The sequence below is a fragment of the Gavia stellata genome, chromosome 4 (assembly GCF_030936135.1).
Source record: "Gavia stellata isolate bGavSte3 chromosome 4, bGavSte3.hap2, whole genome shotgun sequence".
In the NCBI taxonomy this organism is placed as follows: domain Eukaryota; kingdom Metazoa; phylum Chordata; class Aves; order Gaviiformes; family Gaviidae; genus Gavia; species Gavia stellata.
In genome coordinates, this window is record NC_082597.1 from 25264165 (window position 1) to 25290817 (window position 26653).

The following is a 26653-nucleotide window of genomic DNA, read 5'->3' on the forward strand; positions in this document are numbered from 1 at the left end:
CTCTCCTATAAGCTCCTGAGCTGTGTTGCGGGGGAGAGGAAGTCTCTTTTTCTTGGCCCATTACTGCTGAAATTTGATATCTGGTCTTTTAGAACTGAGTTTCACTGATCAAGAGTGTACTCACATCATCTTCCTTTCACAAATGCACAAATATGTCCTCAGTACAGACCCTCATACGAGTTGTTTACTACCTTGAGAGGATTTTTTTTTTTAGCTATATTTCCTAATCTGTATTCTCAGTGATTTTTTTGGTCTGTAAGTTTTTCTTTCATGTGGCTCAAAAGAGGATCATTTTCTAGATCTTTCTATCCAAAACACTGGATTAGCTTTCACAAATGATCTAATTTAGGAATCAATTAGCTTGAGTCTTAAAAGGTTCTCCTGAAGCCAACTCTAAGATAATCAATAAGGATTTTTCATCTTTCTGAGCTTTTTATCAAATTCTCAGAATGTGTTACGATTTATTTTCATTATTTTAGCATTGGTTAAATTTGGTTTTATTATCTTAGCATAAATTAATCACCTGTGCTACATAAGATTACTAAATTAATTAGTATTGTAGCATCAACTTTAAACAGCAGTTATTGAGAACAAAGGGAGGGAAGAAAATAGATTGCAGTTTTGAGATGTAACAGTGTATGCCTTTTGTACAGTATTGTGTAGTTCATGTCATCCTTGTTCCTGGCTAATTTAAAAATACATCTTTGCTAAGAAGAGAAGCAGTAATTTTTACCTTGCTGTTTACTCTGTAACTATGTATCTGATATTTAAACCCACACTGTAGCAACAAAACAGTACATGTATTTTACAGGCAAGAGAGAACCTATATTAGGAGTACTATGTTGCAAATAATTTAAGATGAATATGCTAGCAAGGCATAATTTGGAGACTGACTAATGATTCTGCTTGATTTTTCTCCGTTAACTATGGTGGAAATACATGATGATGCAAAAGATTTTGTCATCTGCTGTAATATGGTAAGGTAAATCACTGGAAGCCTTAGAGTTAACAAACTTTTTATCTTTAAAACACTTTGAGATCGTCCACTGAAGTCATTATGCAAGTGAAAATCACCCTATCTGTGAGAATGGGACCTAATAGAGACAGAGGCTGTTAAACCAGAAAAACAACTTTCAGATTGCCAGCTAGCAGCAGTGCTGAGGTTTTTGTTATTCCTAACGTGCTCTCTGCGCTGCTTAACCTATTTTGAGTGGCTGTGTTCTGAACAGGACACCATTTTTATCTTTGACATAATTTCTGATTGTGTTCAAAGGGAGATGAGCGAAAGCTTTTTTTTTTAATTAACAGTATATGTGCTATTTTGTTAGAAAAAAATGAAAAATCATCTTACAAACAAAGTTTGAATGTTTAATCAAGTTGACAACAGTGACAAAGTGACACAAAATGACGTAGTACCTATGGAGTTACTGCTGGTCCTATTCTACCCTGAGTTCAAGTTCAATCCAGGTTTTAGAAAAAAGAGCATTAATAGCAGTTAACGGGAAATTTCTATCCTTTGATAGGAAGCAGGTCCATGTTCAAATGCTTAACAATGTCTGTGAAACGGTAACAGTGATCATGGCATCCTGTTACCAAGTATGGATATAATTTCGATGCCTGCTGAAAAATAACTTTTTTTCAGGATTCTCCCAGAGTTGTGACACAGAACTGTGTATTTCACCTCTAAAATGGTTGTGTGAAGTGAGCGTAGTCTCAGTTTTCCTGTCGTGTGCTGAAACACTTTCAAGAGTTGTCTCAGAAATCACACATCAAACACAGGAAATTCTGTTTCATGCAGTTTTAACTCTGGTATAAGTGTCTTAATTTCCACTCGGCAGCCTCAGTCCTCGCACCAGAACCGCAGACCTTGCAGGGGAGTAAGACACTATTAGGCTGAACACATCGCATGGGTAAGTGCTGACACACAGCTAGGAAGCGATGGTCCCTACAGCGAGTGTTATCAACGTCCGAACACACCAACTTCTCGTAATATCCAGGAAACGGTTTGGGGTATTAGCACAAGTTCTGCTACTACCTACAGTACAAACTGCCAGGAAAATACGGTGTTCTCTTACATTAATGCCACTATAAACCGATGAGTTCATCTTCACCTTGCTAGGGATCACAACAGAGGACACGGCAATTGCCGGAACGCCGGTGTTCCAACACGGTGGGACGCCGCGGCGCGGTTACCAACCCAGAGGAGGCCGGGCAGGGCAGCAGTGCAGGCAGCAAGCGCAAGTCGCTGCAGGTGCTGCGTTCCGAGGTGCTGCGGTGCTTCCGTCAACCGCGGTGGGGCAAAATGGAGCCAGGGAGGCCTCCCAGCCTGTGCCCTGTCTCACCGCCTCCCCTTTACCCCTTTCTGCCCTTCCTCCTCCCTGGGGCGCGTATAGCAGCACAGGCAGCCAGCGCGGCCCAGCCCGCCCGCGGCCCAGGCGCAGAGGGGACCGGCCCGGCGCCCCGCCCTCCGGGCCGTCCCTCCCCGCAGTGCGCATGCTGGCGGACCTCCGGCCCTCCCCGTCCTGCGGCCCCGGGCTCCACGAGGCCCCGCCCAGTCCCGGTTGCTATAGCTACCGCGACACGCCGCCGACGCGGGGAGCGGCCGCTACGGAGAGCCGCGCTGGGCGGGAGGCCCTGCGGCAGCTGTGGGGGAAAAGTAACCGCTGTGGAGCCGGGCGGGGGGTGCGGGGCCGGGCGGGGGAGCCCCACCCGCGCGCCGAACCGCGGCGGCAGCCCTAGCCCTCCGGCGCGCCCCGTGCCAAGGGCTGCTGTCGCCGGGCCCGGCGGATGGTGCCCGCCCACCGCTACGTGCCGGGCGGGCGTCAGCGGGCGCGGGCCGAGGGGAGCGGCCCAACGGCCCAACCGCGCCGGTGTGGCGGTGGCCGCCGAGATGGGCGCTCGGTAGGGAACCACCTGTTTCCCTGGCTCCTGCCGGGAGCTGCTTCCCGTTTGCCCTTGGGGTTTTTTCATGATTATGGGATTTGGCTTCTTCCAGCCCACGTCATTTCAGTGGCAGTGCGGAAAACCTTAAAGGTGTGCTGTCTATGGGTAATGGTGCTCTGTAAAGTCTTGTTATATATGTATAGATATATATAAAGAAAGAATTATGCTGACTACCTGCTGGCAATGCTGTGTTTGTTAAACACCAATGAGAAGATGGTAAGTGTTTTGCATTTGTTGGAAGCAAAGACCTCATACTATTCCAAATAGGCTCTTTGGGAATAGACACAGAAAAAGCTCTTCAGGATATTAAGTCACCCATGTGTTTGGTGGTAGAAATGTGCTAGTATGCTATTTTAAATAGATACTGTGATTATTCTTGCAGAAAGGTTAAAAACGTGCAACTGATACTTTAGAAAATGGAAGACACATCAGATAGTCGCTTTGAAGTTGTTACAACGGAAAGGTCAGGTGCAGAGCAGCCCTCTGCGTCCTCAGAACGAAGAGCAGTCGGAGAGGCCAAGAATGGGGACCCAGCAGAGAAGCCTCTGCTTTCAGAAGCTACAGGCACTGTACGGCCAGAGGAGGGCTGCGAGCAACAGTCTTCTCTGGAGCAGTCAGCTCTGAAGGAACAGGAGCAGTCAAGTTTAGCACAGTGGGAATTACCCAGCAAAGGACTAGGCAATCAAGAAGTGATCAGAAATGATGAGCGAGATGTATTTGAGCCAGATGCCCCATTCAGCGCATCATCTGAGAGCATGTCTCCTGTTACCAATGAGAATTATTCTACTTTACCTGAAGTAAGAAATTCAGAAAGGGAAGAACAAACATCTCAAAACTCAGTACTATCAGAGAATACAGCAAGTGGGACAGTAACAGGTAAAGAAGTTATTAAAATGTTGGACTAATGGACTTTAAAGAGATTTTTTTCTTAACTTGATTATGGCTTCTTGCACCCCCCATACCCCTATTCTGTTCATGTTTGCTGGTTTTTAGTCTTGACGTGACTTTTAAAATTCTCATAGAAAATATGCTTGAAAAGTTGAGGAATGTATTCTTTATCTCAAGTTGCAGTAGCAATTTATAGACTAATATGGCATTTTATAGCATGATCTTAATTTCCAGAAATGTGCGTACGTACATGTGTTTTGTACACACATTTGCAAAACAGCAGCACATAATTCACATGAATACATGGGCTACTAACAGTTTAGACTAGACCATAGCAACCACCTTACTATTTTACCTCTCTTAGATTCCCCTGTAACTTACCTGCCACCCTTCTGTTATCCATGCCTTTTTCCTGCAGTCCCCGAAACACTCCATCACTTCCTGCACTTGTTCCTCTCTGTTCTGGGTGTCCTGTGTTACTTCCTCTTCCCAATTCAGTGCCCCATTTTCTTAGGTCTTCAGAGCGGAAGGTACCATATCCCGTTCAGCAGGTGAGCGCACTGAGTGACCCTTTGCAGTGTGGACCTGCTGACTGCCTTCCTCTTGGCTGGGCTGCATTCAGATGCTCTCATTCTGAGTAGCTGCCGATTGCATCCTAGGAAGGGCACTGTACCAAAGCCAGATAGACTTTTATCTCTAAATCAAAAAGAAGTAATTTCTGGAGCTCTGAGTTAAGTAGATCTGGTTCAGAATATAGTCTTTGAATAAACACCACAACATCAAGTATTGTGTGAAAGACAACAGTGATTCAGCCATCGTATGTTTAGATCAGGTCTAAATTGGAGCAGTTTTAGGTAAGATTTTTCAAGAAAAGTTCGCTGTATAAATGGGTAACTTTGATTTTAAATTATGCATTTGCAAATAAAAAGTTTAAGTAAATGTATTTAAAAATTGTAATATGAACGACTTTATGTGGTGACAGTATTACATTAGATACCTCTTTAAAAAGTGTGTGATAATACTGTTTCAGCTTTTAAGTAGACTGTTCTTCCAGCTCAAAAATCTATGATTAGTGTGTGTTGCAGTGTTTCAATAAAATCATGTCAGGGTAAACTTGAAAGAGTTATTTATGTGTTTGTTTTGAGAAGTTTATCAGGAATTAATTTTGGTTTTAGTTTTAGGAAGCATGATTGACGATAATGAAACTCTTAGGAGGACTAAGGCTAACTTTGAAACTATCCGGTCTGAGAAGTTATGTCTTGATCAGGAACATTTTCCTGGGAAAACAGTTCAACAGGATTACCACATGCCTGATGTCATAACTGTCAGAGTACAAACAGGTAAATGCTGTTTTTACATGTGTATCGATACATATAATCGTGCTCTAATCGCAATCTTTTACTAAAAGAAACAATATTTCTATCTTGGAACTTCCATTTTAACAGATCCTGATTCATTCCAAGATGTAGTTGTAAAAATTGAAAGACCTACCTATCATAAACCGTTTCTGGGTGGATTTAAGAACAGGATAACAGGTGTGGAATTTCATAATGCAGGATCACAAACGATACCCAAAAAACGACCTGACAAAGGAATTCAGTTATTTTGTAGGGAAACACAGGTAACGGCTTTGTAGTGTCTTTCTAGAATGTTGGTTTTGCCAAATGGAATAGAATGTTGACACAATTATTTCCAATAGGAATGAGGAAGTAGCTCAGAAATAAGAGTGCAGTTGAAAGTATTTAGTGGATGAGTATCATTAGTCTTGTGATTTTTGTTACAAATGGCTAATTTTGCCACTCACTGTAATGAGGAAAAAAAATCTGTGTATTTGTTATAATCTGATATACATTCTTTCCCCAGACAGTTTTTGAAAAAAATAAGCCACAACAAACAAAAAGTACAACATCAACACAGATGACTAAAATTGGCCTATATGTGTCAAACGTGACTGACAAACTAGTAAGTCCTGGAAAGTATCTTACAGCGGAAGAATACCATAAACGTAGACTTGAAGCAGTAAGTTCTTATCTGTTTGAAACTATGTGTAAAGCAAAGTATTAGGAAGGTTACCTGAATATTTAATGAGTGTTCAGAGTGTTCAAAGAGTGAATTTAAAAGTGAACTGTAAAATGTCTGCTTAATCTTTACATTTTGTAATCTTTCAGATATGGGGGAAGCGTGTGTTGGCTCTGTGTTTTTAGTGACATTTGAGACCTTGCCATTTCTTAAACATTATGAATTCTGAATTTACTGTTTTCTATCTTACAGTGACAGTTAAGCTTCCATATAGAGCATTACAGATTAAAACAGGCTTGTCCCTGTGGCATTCTCATGATCTCTTTGGAAGGACCTAACCTACATACTTAATGTATGGCCTCAGATTGATGGAGTATTGGGTTAGGATTTCAGAGACCTGCATTCAACTTTTGGGTTTTGTGTTTTCTGGGGTTGGTTGGTTGGTTGTTTGCTTTAACAGACTTGGTAGGTTACCTTTGGCAAACTGATTCGTTTTGGATTGTGTTCAAGCTACCTGCTTTGGTATTAAGGTAGATCCTGGCTGTTCAAACACATGCGATGGGTCTGCAGGGTTTTCTGGTGTGCTGAATTGCCTCATGCAGGTGATTCCAATACCAGATTCTGTATATTCATTGTGCAGAGGATGCCATTAAGGCATTCCAAACTGCTTTTTGAAAACCACATGTTCAGTGACTGCACATCATGTTAGGCGGGGCACTACTTTGTAAATGCTGTAGGTACTAATTTGATTGCTTAAAATAGACAGTCTGAATCTAACTAAATGGAGAAACAGTTGATTCCCCAAGTGTCTGAGTAGGATAATTGTATTGACATGGTTGGCAAGATGCTTTGAAATCTTCTGGGTAGAGGTTTTCTGTAAGAACTTCTTACTTGGTCAGCATCAGCTGACAGCAATAAACATCTTTTAGAAGTGGAACCCAAATAGGTAACCATTTCCTCAGGACTACCACTATGTTTTACTGTGATCATTAGCATCACTTCCTGAAATCTGAAATGTATCTATAGGTAATCTGTAATGCACAGTAGAGAGACATCAGCTTGGTGTTGGTTCAAGTTGATAGACTCACACAGTGCAGTGTAGTTCCTATATTGAAATACTAGCTGAAGGCATATTCAAGAGAAATGTTAGGTTAAAATATCTCTAGAGACAGTATGTTTGTATTAGTGTGATTTTGTGCTTGATAGCCTTCAACGCTGAACAGTGCTTATTAGCTCATGGTATTGACCTGGCTAAACTGCTTGTGGTGCAAGTGCTAACTCAGCTGGCAGAAACTCAAGCTTGTGCATTGTCTTCCCTTAGCATACTATAGACATTTCCCTAGTCTTTAATAGCCACAGCTGTTGAAGGTGGATTTTTTTAATTTTCTTTTTTAAGTTCTGTCATTGGTAACTTCACTTTCATTATTTGTTTACAAATAAAATGCAGTTGATTCTGTGTATGTGTTGATTTTTGTATCTAGAAATTTGCAAATATGTGTCTAAATTCCCAGTCTAGACACTATGTAAATTGATAGTAAGATGAGGATCTCTGCCTACAAACCTGAAGAGAAAAGAATAAAAATAATACATGGCAAAAGATATTTTTAAAGAGGAGATTCGAAAAATAAAAAAATGGATTTTGTAATTGCAGTTTATATTTTAACTTGATTATTTGAACCTAGTTTCTCCACTGCATTCACTGGTTAAACTCCTGCAGTTACCTAAATAAGTAGGCATACTAGTGTTTAGAGTAATAGTACATGACTGTTTTTGTAACATTTAAATTAGTTCGAGTACAAGACAAATCTTAGAAAATATAGTGAAGTAGCTAGAAAAAAATAACAGTTAAGAACAAAATATTATGCTGTTTTGTTTTAAGTTCACGATTCTTTGGTATTGTATCACATATAGGTAATAGTATTACAGACGTATTTCCGTCGTTGGTGTGCTATAAATGTAGTGCAAAATCTGAGGGAAGAAAAGAGCTTAAGGCTTGCATGGGAGGCACAAGAAGAGTTACGGAGAAAAAAAGAGAAAGAAGGAAAACTGAGAAGGGAGCACGAGCGAAGACTAAACCCTAAAACAAAAGAAGATTTTGAGCTACTGTACCATGCTTTAGAATGTAAGTTTTTTCTTAAAGGGATACTCTTAAATCAGTGAAATAGTACAGTTTGTTTAAAACAAACTTATGTTTTTTGCATGTTTCTATAGATACTTCCTTGATTTTTTTTTTACAGTGAAATTTCTGTCTTTTTTAAATAATCATTTGAATTTCATATATAGAAGCAGACTTTCATACTAGAAGCAGAAAAAAGGCCTTGATGCTGTGTAAGCACTGTTCAGCAACAACTAAAACATCCCTGTGTTACCAACATCCAAAGCACAGCACCATACAAGCTACTATGAAGAAAACCAACACCAGTACACCTTTTTAGGAAATAATCAGCTTGTAGAACAGTGCTATTTGGCAGTGTTATTATTTTTTTTTTTTATTCATCTCTAATGTTAAGGTCAGCTACGGGAACAGGAACTGGTTTTTTTGGATCAGAGTTACTTTAATCTTTTTACTCTACATTTAAGATGCTGAAAATAGTGCCATGAAAAAATTTGTGTTAAGATCCATCATTCATCATTTAATACAGACATTTTTTATAATGGATTAAATTTTTGCCCAGAACTTTACAATAGATGGCTGAGGTTATTCCTTTTGTCCTAGTCTTCTTCTACTGATGCTTTTTCTCCTTTCTAATTTATTCCATGTTTCACAAAACTGTGTTGTCAAAATTTTAAAAATCTGTTAGGAGTCCTACAGGGCATCCTGAAAGACTTACTTTTCCTGTTGGAGTGCATGGTGTCTAATACAGGCAAGCACCTCTAAACTTTCCTGGAAAAATAAAGTGAATACTGCAGATAATTGACATAAAACCTTAGAGGAGAGTAATGTTGCAAATGTAACAAAAAAACCTAGAGTATGTCCTTCTGGAAAAACAAAACCAATAGAAAGCAGTGGACTTGTACCAGCATATAATGAAAATGTAAGAGTTCTTTTTAAAATGTCTCCTTTTAAGCAAGATGCTTGCATTGTGACTTGTAACAACTCAAGTGTTATCTAGGCTACAGTGCTTGCTTATGGTGTAACTTTGGACATTATTGTCCCTGTAGCAGAACTGGCCTAATGGATTACCTGCTTCATTGCAAAGCCACCTGACCTACCTTAAACTATCTCAGCTATTTCTTCCATGGTAAAGTGAGCATAAATTTGGTGATGTGTGTTATTCATAGAGCTTAGGATCATGATTCAAGAATTTGCAAGTTATACGCTAATCTTTTAATACTGTCAATACTTTGTGTGTCATCGAACAAATCGCTTTGTCTGAATGCATAAATGACTTATAAATATTACTGCTTGTGACAAATGTAAAAATTATTACTGGTCTTAAACTTTAGAATGAGATTTGTGGTTTGTTAGGGGTTGTTTCCGCCACCACCCTTTTTCTTCATAGATAGTTAGCTTTTCACCTCACAAGAATCAAGGTGTGTCTGACTAGGTAATCAAAAGCCAAGGTACTCAGCGTACTCTCCACTTATGGCAAGTGCTACTATTTGGTATCTGATTTCCTGCAATATTTTCTTTAAAAACTTGCTTCCTAGTTAATGTGCTATGAAATGTATGATCCGCTTTAAAAAAAACAAATGTGAAGAGTCTTATTTGCAATAGAAACAACAAAGCTGAGTTAAATTTGTGAATGAGTGCTGATATTCCCAATACTTTTAGATTTAAAACTTACACTTATATGAGTGTCTCTTTTGCTTAATTTAATGTCATTGGATTCACAAATCATAAAACTTTCAGCTATGCATGTTCAGGAATTTAATATCTAGGCAACCTGAAAAAGCATGTGCCACTTCAAAACTGGAACATCACAAACTCCAGTATTTGAAATGTCTTTTTAACATTTTGTTAAAAATAATGGTCTGGTATCAACCTTTTTGTTTTGTTTTTGTTTACCAGTGTTGACTAGTTGCTTCTCTACATGGAGACTTGCAGTCATGCTCTTTATTTTAATAGAGCTTAGTGGTTCTAGGAAGTTTTTTTTACTACGTGCATCTGAAACTACTTTTACATTGTTATAGTGTCAACAGTCTACACAAGCTAAATCATTGTGACAGTAATAGAATGAGTGTATTGTCCTCTAGAGATCTGTGAAGGTTATTGCTGTTGATCACAACAGGGGGATACTATTACAGGGCCAACCAGTACAAGCAATTCCTGTTGGTACAAAAACTTGCTTGGTGCAAATGAGGTGTATATATATTCAGTGTGTCTGCATATAAAGACATTAATTATTTATTTGAAAAGTATGAACTACTTTGTTTTATAAACACTGGAATAAAATTGTAAGGTGTAAAATCTCTGCCTGTAGAACAGATAATCTAAGAGGAATGTTTTTAACTTGGTTGCATGTATATGGTGAATCAGGAGGTGAGTATTGATGGTAACTGACAGCTTCTTCATTTCTGTAAGTACAAAATTGCTTCCTGTATTTATCAGCTCTGTCTTTGAAGTTGCTGTCCCCTTCAGGCATATAAAGCTTCATGTAACTTAATTCTATACAATGCTTTTGTTTGCTGAAATGGCTTTATTTAAAAATATATCTTTGGGTACTCAGAACTTGTCAGACAGCTGTCATATTAATACCAAAGCTTGGAGAGCCTTAAGGAAATGAATTGAAATATTTTAAAATGTAAAACATAAGGTATTGTAGATAAGGAAGCCACAGGCAGAAAATAAACCGTCCTCCTTTCCCTCCTCCTGCCTCTAATCTTACCTGATACAGGATGTTATAGGCTTTTTCAGTAAGTGTGCACCACATATTGGATTGTTTTCTTTTATGTTGGGTTTTGCTTTTGCATAACTCTTCTGGAACAATAACAACACTTTGAGATATTATTCAGGAATATTGAAGTTTTTGGTCTTATGAAATTCCCTGCAAAACTCCAGAAGTATTTGAAATGGAACAGACTCTTCAGAGAAGCCAAGAATTCTTACAATGTATGCAAAGGAAAACACGACTCAGTAAACACAATTTGATTTTACTAACGGATTTCTGTAAAGGCATGTAGTCTCTGTATTGGCAGTTATAGTCAAGAAATGATTTATTTTGTAGTAGCTGTGATAGACACATATGTATACATCTCTGTTTCTGTCATTAAGTAGTCTAACTTAAAAGTGCAGGAGGTACCTGTGTTTTGGTGATTTGACTATAAGAGTCAGAAGACCAGATTCTTATACAGCATGTACTGACTCACGTGCTGTTGTCATTACCATCCTGTGGTTTGCATGCCACTTCCTTCCACTTGAAGGGTTTTGTTGTAGAAGAGGAAAGGGAGAGTAAAGCAATGACTGTCTGATTATTAATGTGCATGCATCTGCCTTAGTGGCGAAAGGTGATACCACTGAAATATTCCGTGTAAGACCTGGAGTGCTAAACGTGACTGTCAGTCAAGTTTTATCTCAGTTTTGGAGGACTTCAAGCTTCTTTAGATTTTACTCATTTATACAGGGAGAAGCAGTAATATTCTCAGCACTGAGTACTAGTGGTACCACAGTAAGATGGTGTCCTTAATTTGCTGAGAAGATCTCCGTGTTATCTTTTCTTGTGACTTTGGTGAGCCATTGTTTTGAAAGTTCCTATTGCTCATACCTTTTGGAGCTGTTTGAGACACAAACGGTTAGTTTAGTTATTTTAAATGCAAAATTGCGAAGAAATCATTTCATCACACATTTCTACAGGAGCTAAATTATTTTTCTCACATAGAGATGTTCTTCTTAACCCATCTTTGAGTTTGGAGTACGAATTGGCAGTTTGGAATTGATGTACGCACACGTACTCTCACAGAACAGCTGTAAAATTTACATTAATTTCTGGGCCATTTTGTGTGTATTGAAAATAGGGAATTGATCATTATGCATAACATAGAAACTGGCTTTTAATTAATATTGTAAATTAATTATGTTATTTCTTAAATATGAAAGTAGAAATTTCACTAGAAAACATCATGTAAAAAATACCCAAAATATTTATATCTATAGTATGGAGGCAGGAGGAGACTGAACGGATTAACAGAACTCTTACTGGAGCTGAAAGAAAGGCAGCATTTTGTGGACTTCTGGATCAAGAGGCACAGCTGATTGCTTCCATTGGGAGACATAAACTAAATGCAGATGAGGAGAATCAACAAAAAGCAATACTGCACTTTCTGGATAAGGTCAGTGATGTAATTTTAGGCTGAACATAAAGAATACCAAAGTACAGGAACAGCAGAGACATCTGCAAACTACCTGCCAAAAGTAACTTTTCTAGCTTTAACAGTAAGTCATGTGAATGTTAATGTTATAAATATCCAAACTATCTAGTTGTTCATGTCAATACAATTCAGTAAATCTCTTTTTCGAAGCTGAGAATTTCTTATCTCTGTGACTGACTGAAGGACTAACAGTGCATCATTAAGACTGTCACCTGATATTTACCATAGACAAAGGCAGTTGTGTATATAGAATGTAAAAAAATAGCACTGAGTGGATGAATTTTGTGCTTTGTAATTATTCTGCATAAAGAACATGATTCTGATGGCACTGTTAACAGCATTAAAGGCTCGAATTCTAACAAGTCAGAATAGTTAATTTGAGGCTATAAAGCAGAGAGATATTGCATACTATTCTATATTTTGTATTGTGTGCATTATGGTGATGTAGGAATTCATGCATGAAACTATATGCTCTCTCCTAATCTGTGTTAAAAACTTTAAAAATCTGCCTATTAGCTTTTCTTTCAAAAATACTCAGTTTCACTAATCAAAACTAATGACTAAGTGATTTTCTCTCTGGTATGTTCTGTTCATTGCTCTCTATCATGAAAAGTTTGCTATTGCATTTAAACTTAAATGCAAACATTTAAGCAAGTATTTCAAAAATTAAGCTTTAACCCTGCAGAATGGATTACTTGATTATTATTTTTTTTTTCTTTTTTTCTTCCCTCACAAATGTTATCTTTCAGGAACTAGATTTGTCATTTATTTCCTCATTGAGCTCAGGCCTCTGGTCATCATATGTCTGTCTTTAAAGAAAGCATTTATTCTGTTTTCAGGTACAGGATAGAAACCCAGAAGAGCTTTGACTGAATCTTATATCATATTAAACTCTGTTTTTAATTCACTAGTTTCAGTTGCATTAGAACTTTAACTTGAGATTTTATTCTTGCATAATCTTGGGGATGAAATTTAACGCAAGTGTTCTTCAAGCTTTCATCTATAAAGCAAAGATGAGAATTCATTCATACACAAAGATGATTTAGAATGGCATTAGATTCAATGGTATCTTAATGTAAAATACAGAAAAAGTCCTTTTCAGGTAGACATCCCAGCAATTCATCCCCTCAGAAAAAAGAAATAGTTTATTGTCTGGCTGTTTTCATAGTGTGAGAAATAATTGTGGAAAGAAATACTGCAACAGAAATAGTTTTTTACTTTTTTTTTTTTTAATTTTGACTATTTAGTGCTCAAAAGTAAAAATGGCAGTTTCGTCCAAAGGAGACTTATTTTTCATTCTTTTTGTTACTCGTGTATGGGCACTGGACTGTAAAAAGTGATTTGAGAAAATCTATTACCTTTCTTCATTACGAACAAATCATTTATTTGAAATGTTGATGGAACTGTTACCAAGTTTATTGCCATGATGTGATTGTACTCTCTGTTACTGCTTTCAGGAGTGCAAAAAACCAGAAAACTAAATATATTTAGGAATGATATCAAAACCTTGAATCATTTCTATGTTAGAAGTTTGCTTCTACTATTTACAATCTATTCTGTTATCTTCTCAGAAAAAGAAGCCTGGAACAGTCTGAAGCAAATATATTTCTATCTTAACTGAGTCTCTATCCTTTAAAGACTGCTTTCCAGTGTCCTACCCTATATAGATTACCTCCAGTATATATTCTAACAAGTTGTACAGTTTTCTTGCATCTAGGAATCGGAAGCAAAATGTTCTTCAGTACCAGAATTGCTAGTGATTGTTGATGTTTGGAGATTCAGGAGACACAAGAGATGCTCTCTCTTCCCAAACAGTGGACATGTTTCTGAAGCACTTATTACTTGTTTATTTATTAATATTTTAAATTTATAAATTGTGTTTTTCAGTAGACTGGTTTGTTTTTAATTTGAAAATCTACTGAGCTTCTGAACTTTTGCACTGTTTTCTTTTTATGTTTTTTTTATCATGTTAGCTGTAGGGTTTTGAGTATTGTTCTAAATTGTTGACATAGACAGCGGCCTAACTCAGAGGTAAAGGAAGTAACAAGTTCTGCATTTTTTAAAAAATAAAATAAAAAATTATTTTGGAAATCTCAACATTAAATGGATGGTTTGTTATGACTGTAACAGTGCAATTTCAACGCGTTAAACCGTAGTATGAAATTCATTGTTCAAGTGCTAAATTATAGCTTCTTTATTCAGTTATTTCTCAAAATTTGAGCTGCTGATGTTAATCTGGACACTTGCCAGCTGAAGTTGAAATAACACCTTTTTGAAGACTATAAGCATTTCATTTTTCTGCAATAGCCAATGTGTTATGAAACTTGCTTCTCCATGGACTCTTTCATTCTCTTTCCTACTTTAAGCATGTACCTCCTCATGCATGTGTGCTTTTACAGTTGTTGCTACTGGTTGTGTGTGCAGTATGCTCTAGAAGGTTCTTTTTTACGCTGAGCTTGTTTTTCTTCAGTGTTTGTATTTTGAAGAGGAAGTACTCAATTAAGCTTTTATACATCAATCATATTTTCTTAAAGGAATTTGTGTAATTATTAACTATTGCTCAGTTTGTACCTATCATGCTTTGTGCTATTTCTGCACTCATCCTATGGATGTTTTTTACTTTTCGTACCTTTTCCTCTCTGTGTCTGTGGTGGAGTGTTTTTCTCCTCAGGTGCTTCTTTCTGCATTCATGCATTGGCAGTAGAGTGCAGTTATAGTACTCTTGCTCTCTGAAGTAATACAGATAACAGGATTATTGTAAATTCCACAGCATTGCCAGCAGACTAAAAGGCAAGGAAATGCTGGCAAAAAATCTAGAAGTTCTTGTTTTCTCGCACGAATCTTGAATACGTGAAAATAACCCTGAAATCAGAAAGCTTGTGGTTCTTTCTGAAATACTGGAAATCTTTATATTGATGAGACCTCTGTATTTTATTTTTTTTTTCAGTAAAGAGCTGCATAATTTCTTTCTTTTATTTTATTTTATATAATACCCAGTTATGTTGAGGTGGTAAGAAAAATTACAGAAGTTACAGGTATGATATCTTGCTTTGAATAATTAAAATGTTATCATAATACAGTTGGTCTGTGTTAAGGGTCATTTGCAGAGTGGACTACCAAGACCGCTAACTCATACATGGGTTGTGCAAATTTATCAGAAGAACCTAGTTTTAATAACCATTTCCTAGGGCAAACTCTGCCCACTGACTTTCCCTAGCATAAGCAAATGACCTTTCTGTCTGTTAATAAGTGATTTCATTGAAGAGGATCAAATGTAGGTACTGAATTAACTACTCTGTGGAAAACAGTGATTTTTGCCAGTCTACCACAGGAGTGGTATATAGCTTCTAAGTTGGGGGGGGGGGGGGGGGGGGCAGTGTGGTGTTGTTTGTCTTGGGTTTTTTTAAGAGTTTCTAGTACTGTACAAAGATAGGGAAACAAGGTCATGAAGTTATAGTTGAATGCTCCCTTTTTATGACAGAGAGAAAATCACCTCTTTCTAGTTTTGCAGAAGTTCCAAGATTTCGCTAAGGAATTAAGAGTTTTATTTTTTACTAATGTCTGGTTTTGCTATTGCATTTCTTAATCGGTCTTGGCTCTGACTTGTGACTTCTGATTAACAATACCTCCTTTAATTAGAGTTCCACCCCCACTGATAAGGTCATTAAATGTCAGTTATTCAGTGTTAAATCCTTTTTTAAATTATTTTGTCTTTCTTTTGTTTACCTAACTTTATAATTTATTTATTTAAAAGTGAGGAAAGCTCTATTTTGGTTGTGGTGGTGACTAATTATATCTGTTCTAACTATCTAATATTCTTGGTATTTTTATGACTTATCACCATAGCAAGCCTGTATATTTAGTTCAAAATAATGATTACGTCAATGCTGGGGTCATATCCAGAAAGCTACTCAGCATGTGAATGCTGCATGAACTGTTGTTGTAGTTAACTCGCAGTGAGATTGCAAATTGACGTTCACAAGCGTTTGTGAACACTCAAGTTCCAAATACAGTGAAAGAGAATAATTAATACAAAGAATGAGGTTCCAAATATCTGTACCGATGTATGATTAAGGAAAAGGAGTGGAGTTAGGTGATGATGGGGAGAGGGTTTTGAATACCATCTTTCTGTTGGATTTAAATACCTACCTCCGCAGTGAACTAGCCCTCTATGTAACAGTGTGGTTTGCAACCAAAACCAGTCCTCTAGAAAGAGGAGAATGCTTGGACTTTTCAAACTGGGTGGGGGAGCTGACACCATGTACCTTCTCACTGTCTATAGAAGTTAAAGATGTGCAAAGAGACAACTGTAGTAGTAGGCATATGGTATGTGGTTACATTAGCAAACAAGAAGCTGGCTGAAGTATCCGATTAAACTCATACTTTGCCTTAGTCAGCTTTAACAAAGTCTATGCCTTCTATCCTTCTGTATAGCTAGCATAAATAGAACAGTTCCCTGGAGATATTTTTACTGCAGTAAACTCTGAGGCCTTAAATTTGCAATCTTTACACAGTCAGCCGTCCCATCGATTTTTACTGATAGTTCAGAAGGATTTATGACTGCAAGATGAGCTACAGAGCAAATATTCTACTGTCAGTAAATTTGCTTTAAAGAAGTAGAGCATATCCCTGTAGGAGAATATTATTTACTTTTAATATCCTGTAAGTCAAGATTTTCATGAACTGCAACTTTAAACAAAGTGTGCAATTGAATACTTGCTCTGGTGGAAAAAGTACTGTATAAATATCGATAATAGCATTAGCCTTTTGTATTAGTCAAGCATTAATATTAAGTCCCTATTTGCTCTGGTGAAACCTGATGTAACATAAGGCACTTGTTCAGCTGGTGATCAGATTATAATAGCTCAGAGTTATACAAATTGTTTCTGAAGTGTGCACAACCTAAGAGATGGAAAGCATATGATGGAAAAATCACTGAAATGGATACACAGTACACGCTCCGTGCCAGAGAACTATTTGAAATCTACCGCAGCGTTAGCATGAATGACATCCCAAAAGATGAGAGAATAGATGTGCTGTTAACACTGAGACGTACAGTGAAGGTATGTTTTATTTTTCTATTTGTGTTTAGCTTGAAGCTGTACTTCCCAAAGATACAGTCCTTTATGTTGACATATAAGCAATGCTGCTTCTGACAGACAGGTGCCAGGATGATCAGCTGGCATCAAGAGAAAGCCTAGTGTACCACCTGGCATGAGAGTGCAATTTGCATTCTAGATATACTCTAAATACATATTTCACTTTGTGATGTGCACATTTTTCTTGAAGTTGTGTTAGAATTTTAACCCCATGGTTTTAGACTTTTTTGTATATTAATACATAATACAATTTTAGTACAAAGTTTGGCTTAATATTTCTAACAACTTGATGAAAACCATGGCAGAGGTGCAAGTGGCTATTACTATTTTTTTTTTCTCAGTTCTTTGAAATGTCTGTTTAGAACATTATCTCTCTGTTGGTTTGGGATACCAGTTTTATGGGTGGCAAATACTAATTTTCCTTTTCTTTTTTCTTTGTCACTCACTCCCTGCCCCCACTGCTGCTGCCAGTGTTCCGAGTGAATTAGAAGCTGATTGCATTTCTTTTAGTCTTTCATATTTGTTTTATTTATTTATTCATTTTGTTCATGTACAAAAAGAAAAATATGATATTCAAGGTACTTTCAGAACGGTACTGTTGATGTCAAACTAGAATAGAATGCTGCTTCCTGGTCTTATTAAAATAAACGAACATCTTGCTGTTGTTTTGGTAGTACCAGAAGTTGATCTAAAGCCAATATAGCATTGGGAGCACTGCTGGTTTATGAACTCTTGCCCTTCTTAATACACGTCAATATTGCTGTAGTGAACACATTCTAGAATTTCTGTAAATTAGCACTCTGTTTTAGGTGAGAGAACACTGAACTCATTCACCTGTTATCTCTGTCTGGAGAATCTCCTGCTAAGCATTTGAAATACTGAAATGACTAATTTCCAAGCATACTCATAAAGTCCCCCATGCCTTTTGTGTGGTGGGGTTTTTTGTTTGGTTTTTTTTTTGGGGGGGTGGCTTTTGGAGACTGAAAATTTTGCATGTGTAGTGTGCCTCTGCTTAGCCTCCAGGATGCCTCCAGGTTTACAGTTCCTCACAGCTCTGGTATATACACAAGCCCCTTAAAGCAGAATCTGTAAGCATTCTCAGTTTTGTAGTTCTTTACATTAGTTTTCTTGGAGGTTGTTTTCCTAAGACACTAAGAGGCGGTTCTGTGAACATGTTCTTACGTGAACATACAGAGGTATGAATGATGATTGGCATAGAATCCATAATTTGCTTTCATATCTGCATTAGAATTATTTTGTTTGCTTCTTTATTGTTGTGGAGTTTGTTTTCCTTTTTCTTTGTGTTTTTTCTTTCAGGAACATGAATATAAATTAACACGGGAAATAGTGGAATTAATTGACAGGGAAGTTGATCTTATGTCGAGAGAAGTGAAAGAATGCAACTTAGAAGGACTGAGGAAAAGAATTTGTACATTATTTCTTCAGTATATTAAAACTCCAAAGTTTAACCCTGAAGTTGCTAGAATGCTTAAGGTATTATTCCTATTTTGCAGTCTGACATAGTGGCCATCAAACTAAGGATCGTGGAGAAGGGGAATGGAAAACAATGAAAGCTTTTTTATTTTACAATTTGCTGTAAAATTGTTGGTGGAGTTCCTCAAAAAGTAAATTGTGGCAAGTACACAGACTTCACACAAATGAGCTTATATAGTCATATAAGAAGCATGGGGCATAGGCATGGGTATAAGAACCTGACAAGTGGCTGGTAGGGCCACTGAGAGAGCCCAGGAACATTATATATGAAATAAAAAAAATCTGAGAATTATAAATGGTAGATCTTATGGGATGGTAACAGTAAAATGTAATAGCAAATGGAAAACCAACAGAGAGAGCAATTATCTTTTTTTTCCACTGGACAAGAAGCAGCATCCCATGCATCCAGAAAGGAAGAACATTGCCATTGTCAAAGTGATGTCGAATGAGCTTGCACCTGAGCAAGAGCTGTTATGAGCTTCTGTTTTATGAACAGTTGCTATTTTGTGAGAGGAAGATCTAGCTAGGAAGTGGAGAAAGTGGTAGACACCTCTCAAGTTGTGTGATTGTTTTTGTTTTCTCACTACAGATTACAAATTAAAAATATGATTCACTATCATATGTAGTCTGCATCTGTCAGAAAAGGATTCCTTTTACAGTGGTTGATGGTATCTCAGGAGTAGAAAATCTGTCAGTAAGTGTTAGTCAGATTTATAACCAACTAACAGTTATTTTACACTAGGTTTATGAACAGGGTTACCTAGATGTGTCATAGTGGAGACTGGAGATGGGAGATCTTTTTCTTCTGTAGCTTTTGTTTAAGTGTACCTTGAGTTGAAGGCTGAATTGTGTCTATATTTGTATTTGAATCTTGTAACGTTCTGTAGACCGTAAAAAAGGTGGCAGTTCATCAACAGACAGTCAAAGTGACCAAATCCTCAGGGTACTTTCAAAAAAGGCAGATGACCACAATAGGTAGCTGGATTATTAGACTACTCAAACTACCCAATTACAGACTTGGTCCCTCTGCACAGACTACAGTATATTCTTTTCAGAACCCATGAGGCCATATGAGGATGAGGAGGTCATTAGCAAGTTTAGTTTATTGTCTTCCCCTATATTGTTTTGAACAAGTGGCTCTGATGATTTTATATTCTTATGCCAAAATATTAATATGCTCATAATCTCAGGTGTTCATCTTTGACATAAAGGACAGATTTTATATGAAAAATTAGATGCAGAAGAATTAGTTTCTGTTTTCACTGTGTTGTCATCTTTCCAGAATGGCTGACAATCTGCATATATAAAAGTGCCAGCAAGAGCACTGGAGCATAATGTCTAGGATATTCATATAGCTTAAAAATGAATTGACTGATTTATATAACTGATTTTAACAAGTACTATAAGAAAATAGAATGGCTTTTGGTCTTCTAGTTAAAAAAAACACCCACCACCTATTGGGTACTGTAAAATAAATATTACTAGCTTTTACATATTAGAATACTTGCATGAATATATGTAAAATGTATTCGGACAGAGTTAGGGTGACACGCAAGTAATGCAAGGATACTTCGTGGTAAATTAACTTTTTTTAAAATCTTTTAGGTTCCACCAGATCCCTTAAAGCTCTATAAAAATGTTAACTTCTGTCATAGTTGCGAAAATTACTTACCGTCTACTGAGTTTCCTGTTCCTGCTAATTCCCGCACCATTGGCAGATGTCGCTTGTGTGGCAAGCTTGATAATGAGGCTCGGCGGCGAGAACCATCTTTGAAGTACAAACTTATACTAGAAAATCTCAGAAAGTCTGAAGCTGATTATCAGGATGATGCTAAAATTGTTTTCTTAGTTCAGGTACTGTCTGAAAGAACATTGCTAATAATGGAAACCAATGTCTTTGACTATAATTTTTCCTTTATTTTGTGTATGTTGTTGACAAGTTGAGAAATAGGCTAAAAGCTACAAAAACTTCTTCCTGTGATATGGGATGTTCCATACCATAAATAAGAAGTACTTAAACTCTTGAAGTATAGCTGTACTTTCAAAAGTGGTTACAAGTTATGCATTAAAAGAAGGTAAAAGTCTAGCTGACAGGTCAAAAAAATCAGATGATCCAAATTCTTCACCTGGTTCTGCTATGGTCGTTGTGTTGCTTAAAGATACTGGCATCATCTGTAAAGCAACAGTAATGTTTTTGTGACTATAACATTGTTCAAGATATAATGCTAGTAAAATATTTTGAGCCCCATTATTTGGACTGTTTTAGTAATACAACTAAATTTTTTTGTGTTCTTGGAAGGAAAAAAATAAAGGAGCTGAGGTTTTGACATTCCTGTTCTATGTCAGTAGAACATCTGTATAGTTGGAAGTTTTACTGTTTTGCATTTATTAGGAGAGGGATTCACTAAATATTTTAATTTTCTAAATTTTTTACCATCATCTGTAATCTTCTGCAGTATTACTAGGAGCTGATGTTTTTTAATAATCCTTACTGGAACAACTCAGTTCAAAGAACTTCTTACCTCTGCCTTCAGCAAATTCTATCTTTTAGTTTTTATTGCTTATTTTGTCAACAAAAAAATTTGACATCCAATATCCACTGGGAAAGTTTCAAATCTGAGGTAATTGCAAAGTGTTATTTATTGAAAATATTGAACAGATGAGATTTATTTGAACTTCCTGAGATTTAGTAATAAAAATCTCTGCAGCATCAACATTCATAGAATAATTTTTGAACTTTATTTTCAGTATGTCTGAAACAACAGCCAAGCAAACAAAAGCCAGTTATCAATATCCCACTGCTACCAAAACAAGCCATGCTGTGGTTTAGCACTTTGCCAATGACAGCTGCCAAAAGGAAGTTTGGGATTCTTTAATTATCATGCCTGTGTTAAGAAGTATTATCAAAGAACCTGGATTTTGTAGATGTTGTTCATCCATATTGGTTTTCACTTAAGCTGAAGTTTTTTGTCTGTGTCTAACTTAGTTTATCTTAATACATAAACATCCTCCAAAATCTTTTGGACCTCTCTCACATCACTTGTGATGGCTGGTGGCCATTGATGCGCTGAAACATGACTGCTTCTTAACTGCTGACACCAAAAGCCCTCACTTGCAGTTCCATTTGTGGTTGTGCCACTGCAGCATCTCTAGATACTGTGTCATTTTCATCCAAATTAACTTCTTTTCTTTAGAGTTGTAAATATCTAAACAACAGAGGTTTGTATCTTAATTCACTAATTTTCTTGGGGTTTTTCCTAATATTTCCTTAAATTATTAGTTTTTTTCTGAGCTGCTTGCTTTTTTCCCTTCCCCTTCTGCACTTATAGTCAGACAACAGCTCTGAGGCATCTAGAAATTACTTGGGCACAACTAAAAGTCTTTTGCAGCAGCTATGACAGCTTAATTCATTGCCCAGTGCAGTACCATTACTGGTCTGATTTTATTGTCTGTGGATAGATGCAAGACTTTTGTGATAAGATAAAAGATTTTTCTTCAGATCTCTTGCATACTGAATCTAACTGCGTTTGGGTTGACCACCTATATGAGCGCTGCTAAGGTTTAAAAGGCAAAAAGCAGTTGGTGAGTTACAGTAGCTCCAGTAAGTTCTGCTTACTGCAGCTAAAGACCTTTCTTGTATCAAAATGAACTAGTGCAGCAAATATGTCAAGTCCTGAGGCTCCTTTTCAGAGGGTTTAACTATGCCATGCTCCTTAGAATCGATGGTACATACTATGGCTTTGATTTTTCTTGATGAGCAACATCCTAATGGCAATCTTATATTCATCTGAAGTTGCACATACACGTAACTAATTTATCAATTTGCTGCCTACCCTTGTTTCCCAGTCTCACCTGCTGAGCTTTCAATGATACTTGCTCCCAACCTGTCAGATGACAGTACTTGAAGGCCGTTTCTGTTTCTTGTGAGCACAGAACAAATTGGAGGGGGGGGGGGGGGGGGGGCGCGGGGAGGGAAAGCATCATTTGCAATGAATTAACTGTAAAATTTCACAGCAAAATGCACGCGTAACTTTAGAAAGTGCAGAAGTCTCTTGAATCAAACTCTTCCCATAACCTGAGAAGTTTTAACATAGAACAAGATTTTGCCTATTTTTCAGAGAGAAAAAAACCCCTGTAATCTGGGAAAAAGGAAGAGTCAAATTATGAATCTGTTTTACATGGACCCTGATATGCTTCAGTATAGATTTTTTTCAAGTTCTGGTAATTTTTGAGATATGTAGCTTAGCACAAAAATAGTAGTACTTGCTGATATGTCTGCCTGCAAATTTCTGGCTTCTAAGAAGAAGATACAGAAGCTATTTGAAATTTTGTGAAAAGGAGGAAATACTGAAAACAGACACCAATTAGTGAAACCTAATAAAGGAGGCCCTGTAGGACCAGATTTAAGACCAGATGTAGGGCGAGTCCTACGTACTTGGAATCAGTAGGCATAGATTTATTACCAGTGGAGGTTCTAAGCCCAGCTTTTATCTTAGATTTTTGCTGGCAATAATTTACATGGGCTCCTGGGTTTTGGAAGGAAGATGGATGAGAATATATGAGCCTACATTTCACTAAAGCACTGTGTTGGTATAGTTTCATTCATCCTTTCTTTTTAGAGGAATGAGTCTTCTTCAAATGGCTAGCTTGGAGGAAAACCTATTTAAAAGTCTGTTGTTTACAGACTTCTGTAGATAAAGATCTTCTAATAATTTTCCATGACTAATACAGAGAAGAATTAATGGAGAGTGACAGGAAAACTTGCCAAAGTTCAGTGGTAACTGCCATCCCCAATTTTTTGAGTTTTTCTTGTCCTAATTTGCCACATTTTCTAGGCCACATTATTTTGATTATATGTAAACTTCAAGTAATTTAGTAGTGTAATAACTCATTTATTGAATAACATTAATTCTGAATCCAAGAATGAAATGGGGAAGTCATCTCAGTAATGACAGAAATGGATTATTGTTATTAACCTAAAAGGTCTGAACAGGCTTAAGCATGCTACATGAGAAAAAAACCTGAGATTTAAGAAGCTTTATAAGAGCAGTTAAACAATCAGGATGTCAACGGAAGGTATGAATTGCCATTGGCAGAGACAATCAAAATACGAATGTAATATTTTAGAGATGATACAAGAAAAATTGAGTTAATAATTGTCACACCATGCTAAAGGAATGTATGTTTAGACATTCTTTAACCAAGTGATTATATGACACATGCATAGAACAATTTTTTACTCAAAGCTTTATTTGTATTCTTACATGGTTACAATGCTTTTGTTGTAGAATGAAACATGCTTCTTCCTTCTTAACCCTGTTTTCCGTTTCAGCATCAAGATCTGCAGTACATGATTGAGAACATATGGGGCTGTCAGTCAGCTCTCAGTGCTTGCAGTGACCTCTACGATTTGGTTATGGTCAGATGGAATAAACAGCATGAGTGGTCTCCGTGGAACACTATTCTCCTCACTAAAGATGAGGCAGATGCACATCTTAAGCTGTGTAACCTTCAGAAGGTAAAATTTGATGGGATTAATTTTTTACAGTATTTATGTTATGTTTTAATAGAATCCTGTGACAAATGATGTTTGGCCAAATTTAGTCCTTACACCCATCCATGTTTAAATTGGCCCATTGTGACTATTTAAATGTTTGCATCTGTTAAATAAAACAGGCAGTAGTCCAGAGGGCAGCTGGCATGTACGACTCACATCCATGTACCTGAACTCTTTCTTGCCCTGATTCTCCCTCCCGAAATGCAAGAAGCTGACTGGCCTCATCCATGCTGCCTACTGAGAACAGTGCTATCTATGCCTATGCTCTTCTTTCCGCTGAGATCAGACAAGAGCTGGCCTGGATGAAAAACATACTAAAGACTCACCGTAAATACTATGACAGTTGTATGCCTGTGCTCTTGCACATGCTCTGGCCTCATTAGTTTCTGGCCTTATAAACTTCTCATCAAATAACAGAATGGCTCTTTGTCTAGAATATAACCATTTGTCATAAAAAAATTTTCTCAATTTACTTTCTTAGATGTCATTTAAGTATCCCTGACAATGTAATTTTATAGTTTGCAATTAAGCAATAAAAACATAATTGCTGTTCTAAGTTAAAAGTCTTAAGAATTTGTTAAAGAAGTCATTGAAACTGTGTATTTTTACACCACTCCCCCCAAAATCCATATCTAAACATGGTAGTCTGGTAAATATCTCACTCCACAGGACATCATATGATAGAGTATTTAGTTTTCTAAGGCACAGGAGAATCCTGTGAGCCATGTTTGTCCTGCAATTAGCAATGGATTATTAAGCCTTTCACCTCTAGGTTACTGATTTATGTGTGTAGTGATCTGAGGTCATTGTTGTATAGTGTCCTTTTGTTCAGGGTGTTCTTAATTCAATTTCTATCACAAATGCAACTTCAGCTCCTATGCATTGCCCTTCTTTTTGGAAGTCTTAAGAGTATGTGATAACTAAACTGACAGAGCAAATGAATTACTCCGTTAATGAAAGGTTTGCTTTGGGGACAAAATATGTCAGTCAGGGAAGTCTAAAGGTAAAGGGAATTCTGCCGTTCATGATATTTTTTGTGTGTGTGTGCCCAACTTGTGTCTTCAAACAGACACACATTTATGTGAGCATTAGCTTTAAAATGTAAAATCAGTTTGAAGCTAGAAATTCCTTTGACTCCGTTGTCTCACTTTCAGTCAACAAGGCTGTTCAGGCAGTCTGAATCTAGTGATGCTTTTATGCGTCCATAAATTTATGTTACTAGCATTATGGCAGGCAAAGATTCTGATTACGCACTTACCTTACCTTACCTTACCTTAACTTCGTAAGTCTGGATGTCATAGTCAAAGAGATGCCATTAACTTGGTTAGGTCCAGAGCTTCAGTGGAGGTGGGAGTTAGGCCAGAAGAGCAACAGGTAAGGTATGCAAGCCTACCTAAAAATCGTAAGGTCTTAGCTCTTTCTACAAAAACAGAGGTGGAACAGCTATAGTGAGGAGTCACCTTTCTTCACTGGTAACGGGCAAAGTTTTGTTTCAAAAAAAAAAAAAAAAAGAGTGTGAAATAAGGAAAAGTTAGAATGTTGTAAGTTGAATCATTGTTTCTCATTCACTGAAACAAAAAAAGGCCTCTCAAGCACTGTCTTTAATAGCAATTATTCATAACAATGACTATGGTGAAAGCAAAGGGTTTTTTCAACTAAATATTCTGGTTATTTATTACATCATCTGAACTACTACTAATCACTAGAAATTTAGGAAAATGTCACCATCGAACACAAAGGCTGACTGAAATGCTGCAAAGGGCTTGCTGCCATGATTATTTGTAAATAATCACTCTGATTCTTATCAAGGAAATTTCCTACAGTCATCACCTTGCAAATGCTGATATTTAAGCATTGCCTTATTTAATTTTCAAAGGCAGATACAAATGTTCTTACCTGAAAAGAAATAAGTAAGTTTTATCTTGAACAGACAAATGCCAGTTTTTCTGGTTTTAAAAGGTGACAAATATTTAACAAGGAGTGGCTAGTAATTTTCACTATTGGGCCGTAAGGTAGCAGTATAGAACTACAAAACATTACATATCATGTACCAATAAATTATCTGGCTTAGGTTATTAAAAAGTCACTATTTATACTGTCTAAAATATGAAGCAACATGTAGATTGCTAGATATTTTAATTGTATTTAATGGGATTTGGATTTTTTTTCCTTTCAGGCTTATGAAGCGGCATTTATTCACAGAATAAAACATAAGCATATCCGGGCAAAAAACTACTTTGCTCAGATTCCAGCGATGACATCGTTTTTGCATAGGAGTGACAATCAGGCTAATGCAAATGAATTTTTAATAGCTACGCCTATTCCTACTGGTACAAAAACATAA

General features: G+C 37.0%; 1 protein-coding gene across 1 annotated transcript; it reads left to right on the forward strand.

The window, feature by feature from the left end:
• Positions 1 to 3359: 3359 nt before the first annotated feature.
• Positions 3360 to 26653, forward strand: IQUB (IQ motif and ubiquitin domain containing). The gene is made up of 12 exons (XM_059816089.1): positions 3360 to 3449; positions 3666 to 3819; positions 5013 to 5171; positions 5277 to 5452; positions 5695 to 5850; positions 7762 to 7972; positions 11945 to 12120; positions 17052 to 17222; positions 18576 to 18752; positions 20358 to 20606; positions 24085 to 24270; positions 26486 to 26653. Exons 1-12 carry the CDS (start codon positions 3360 to 3362, stop codon positions 26651 to 26653), a joined length of 2073 nt encoding a protein of 690 aa, XP_059672072.1.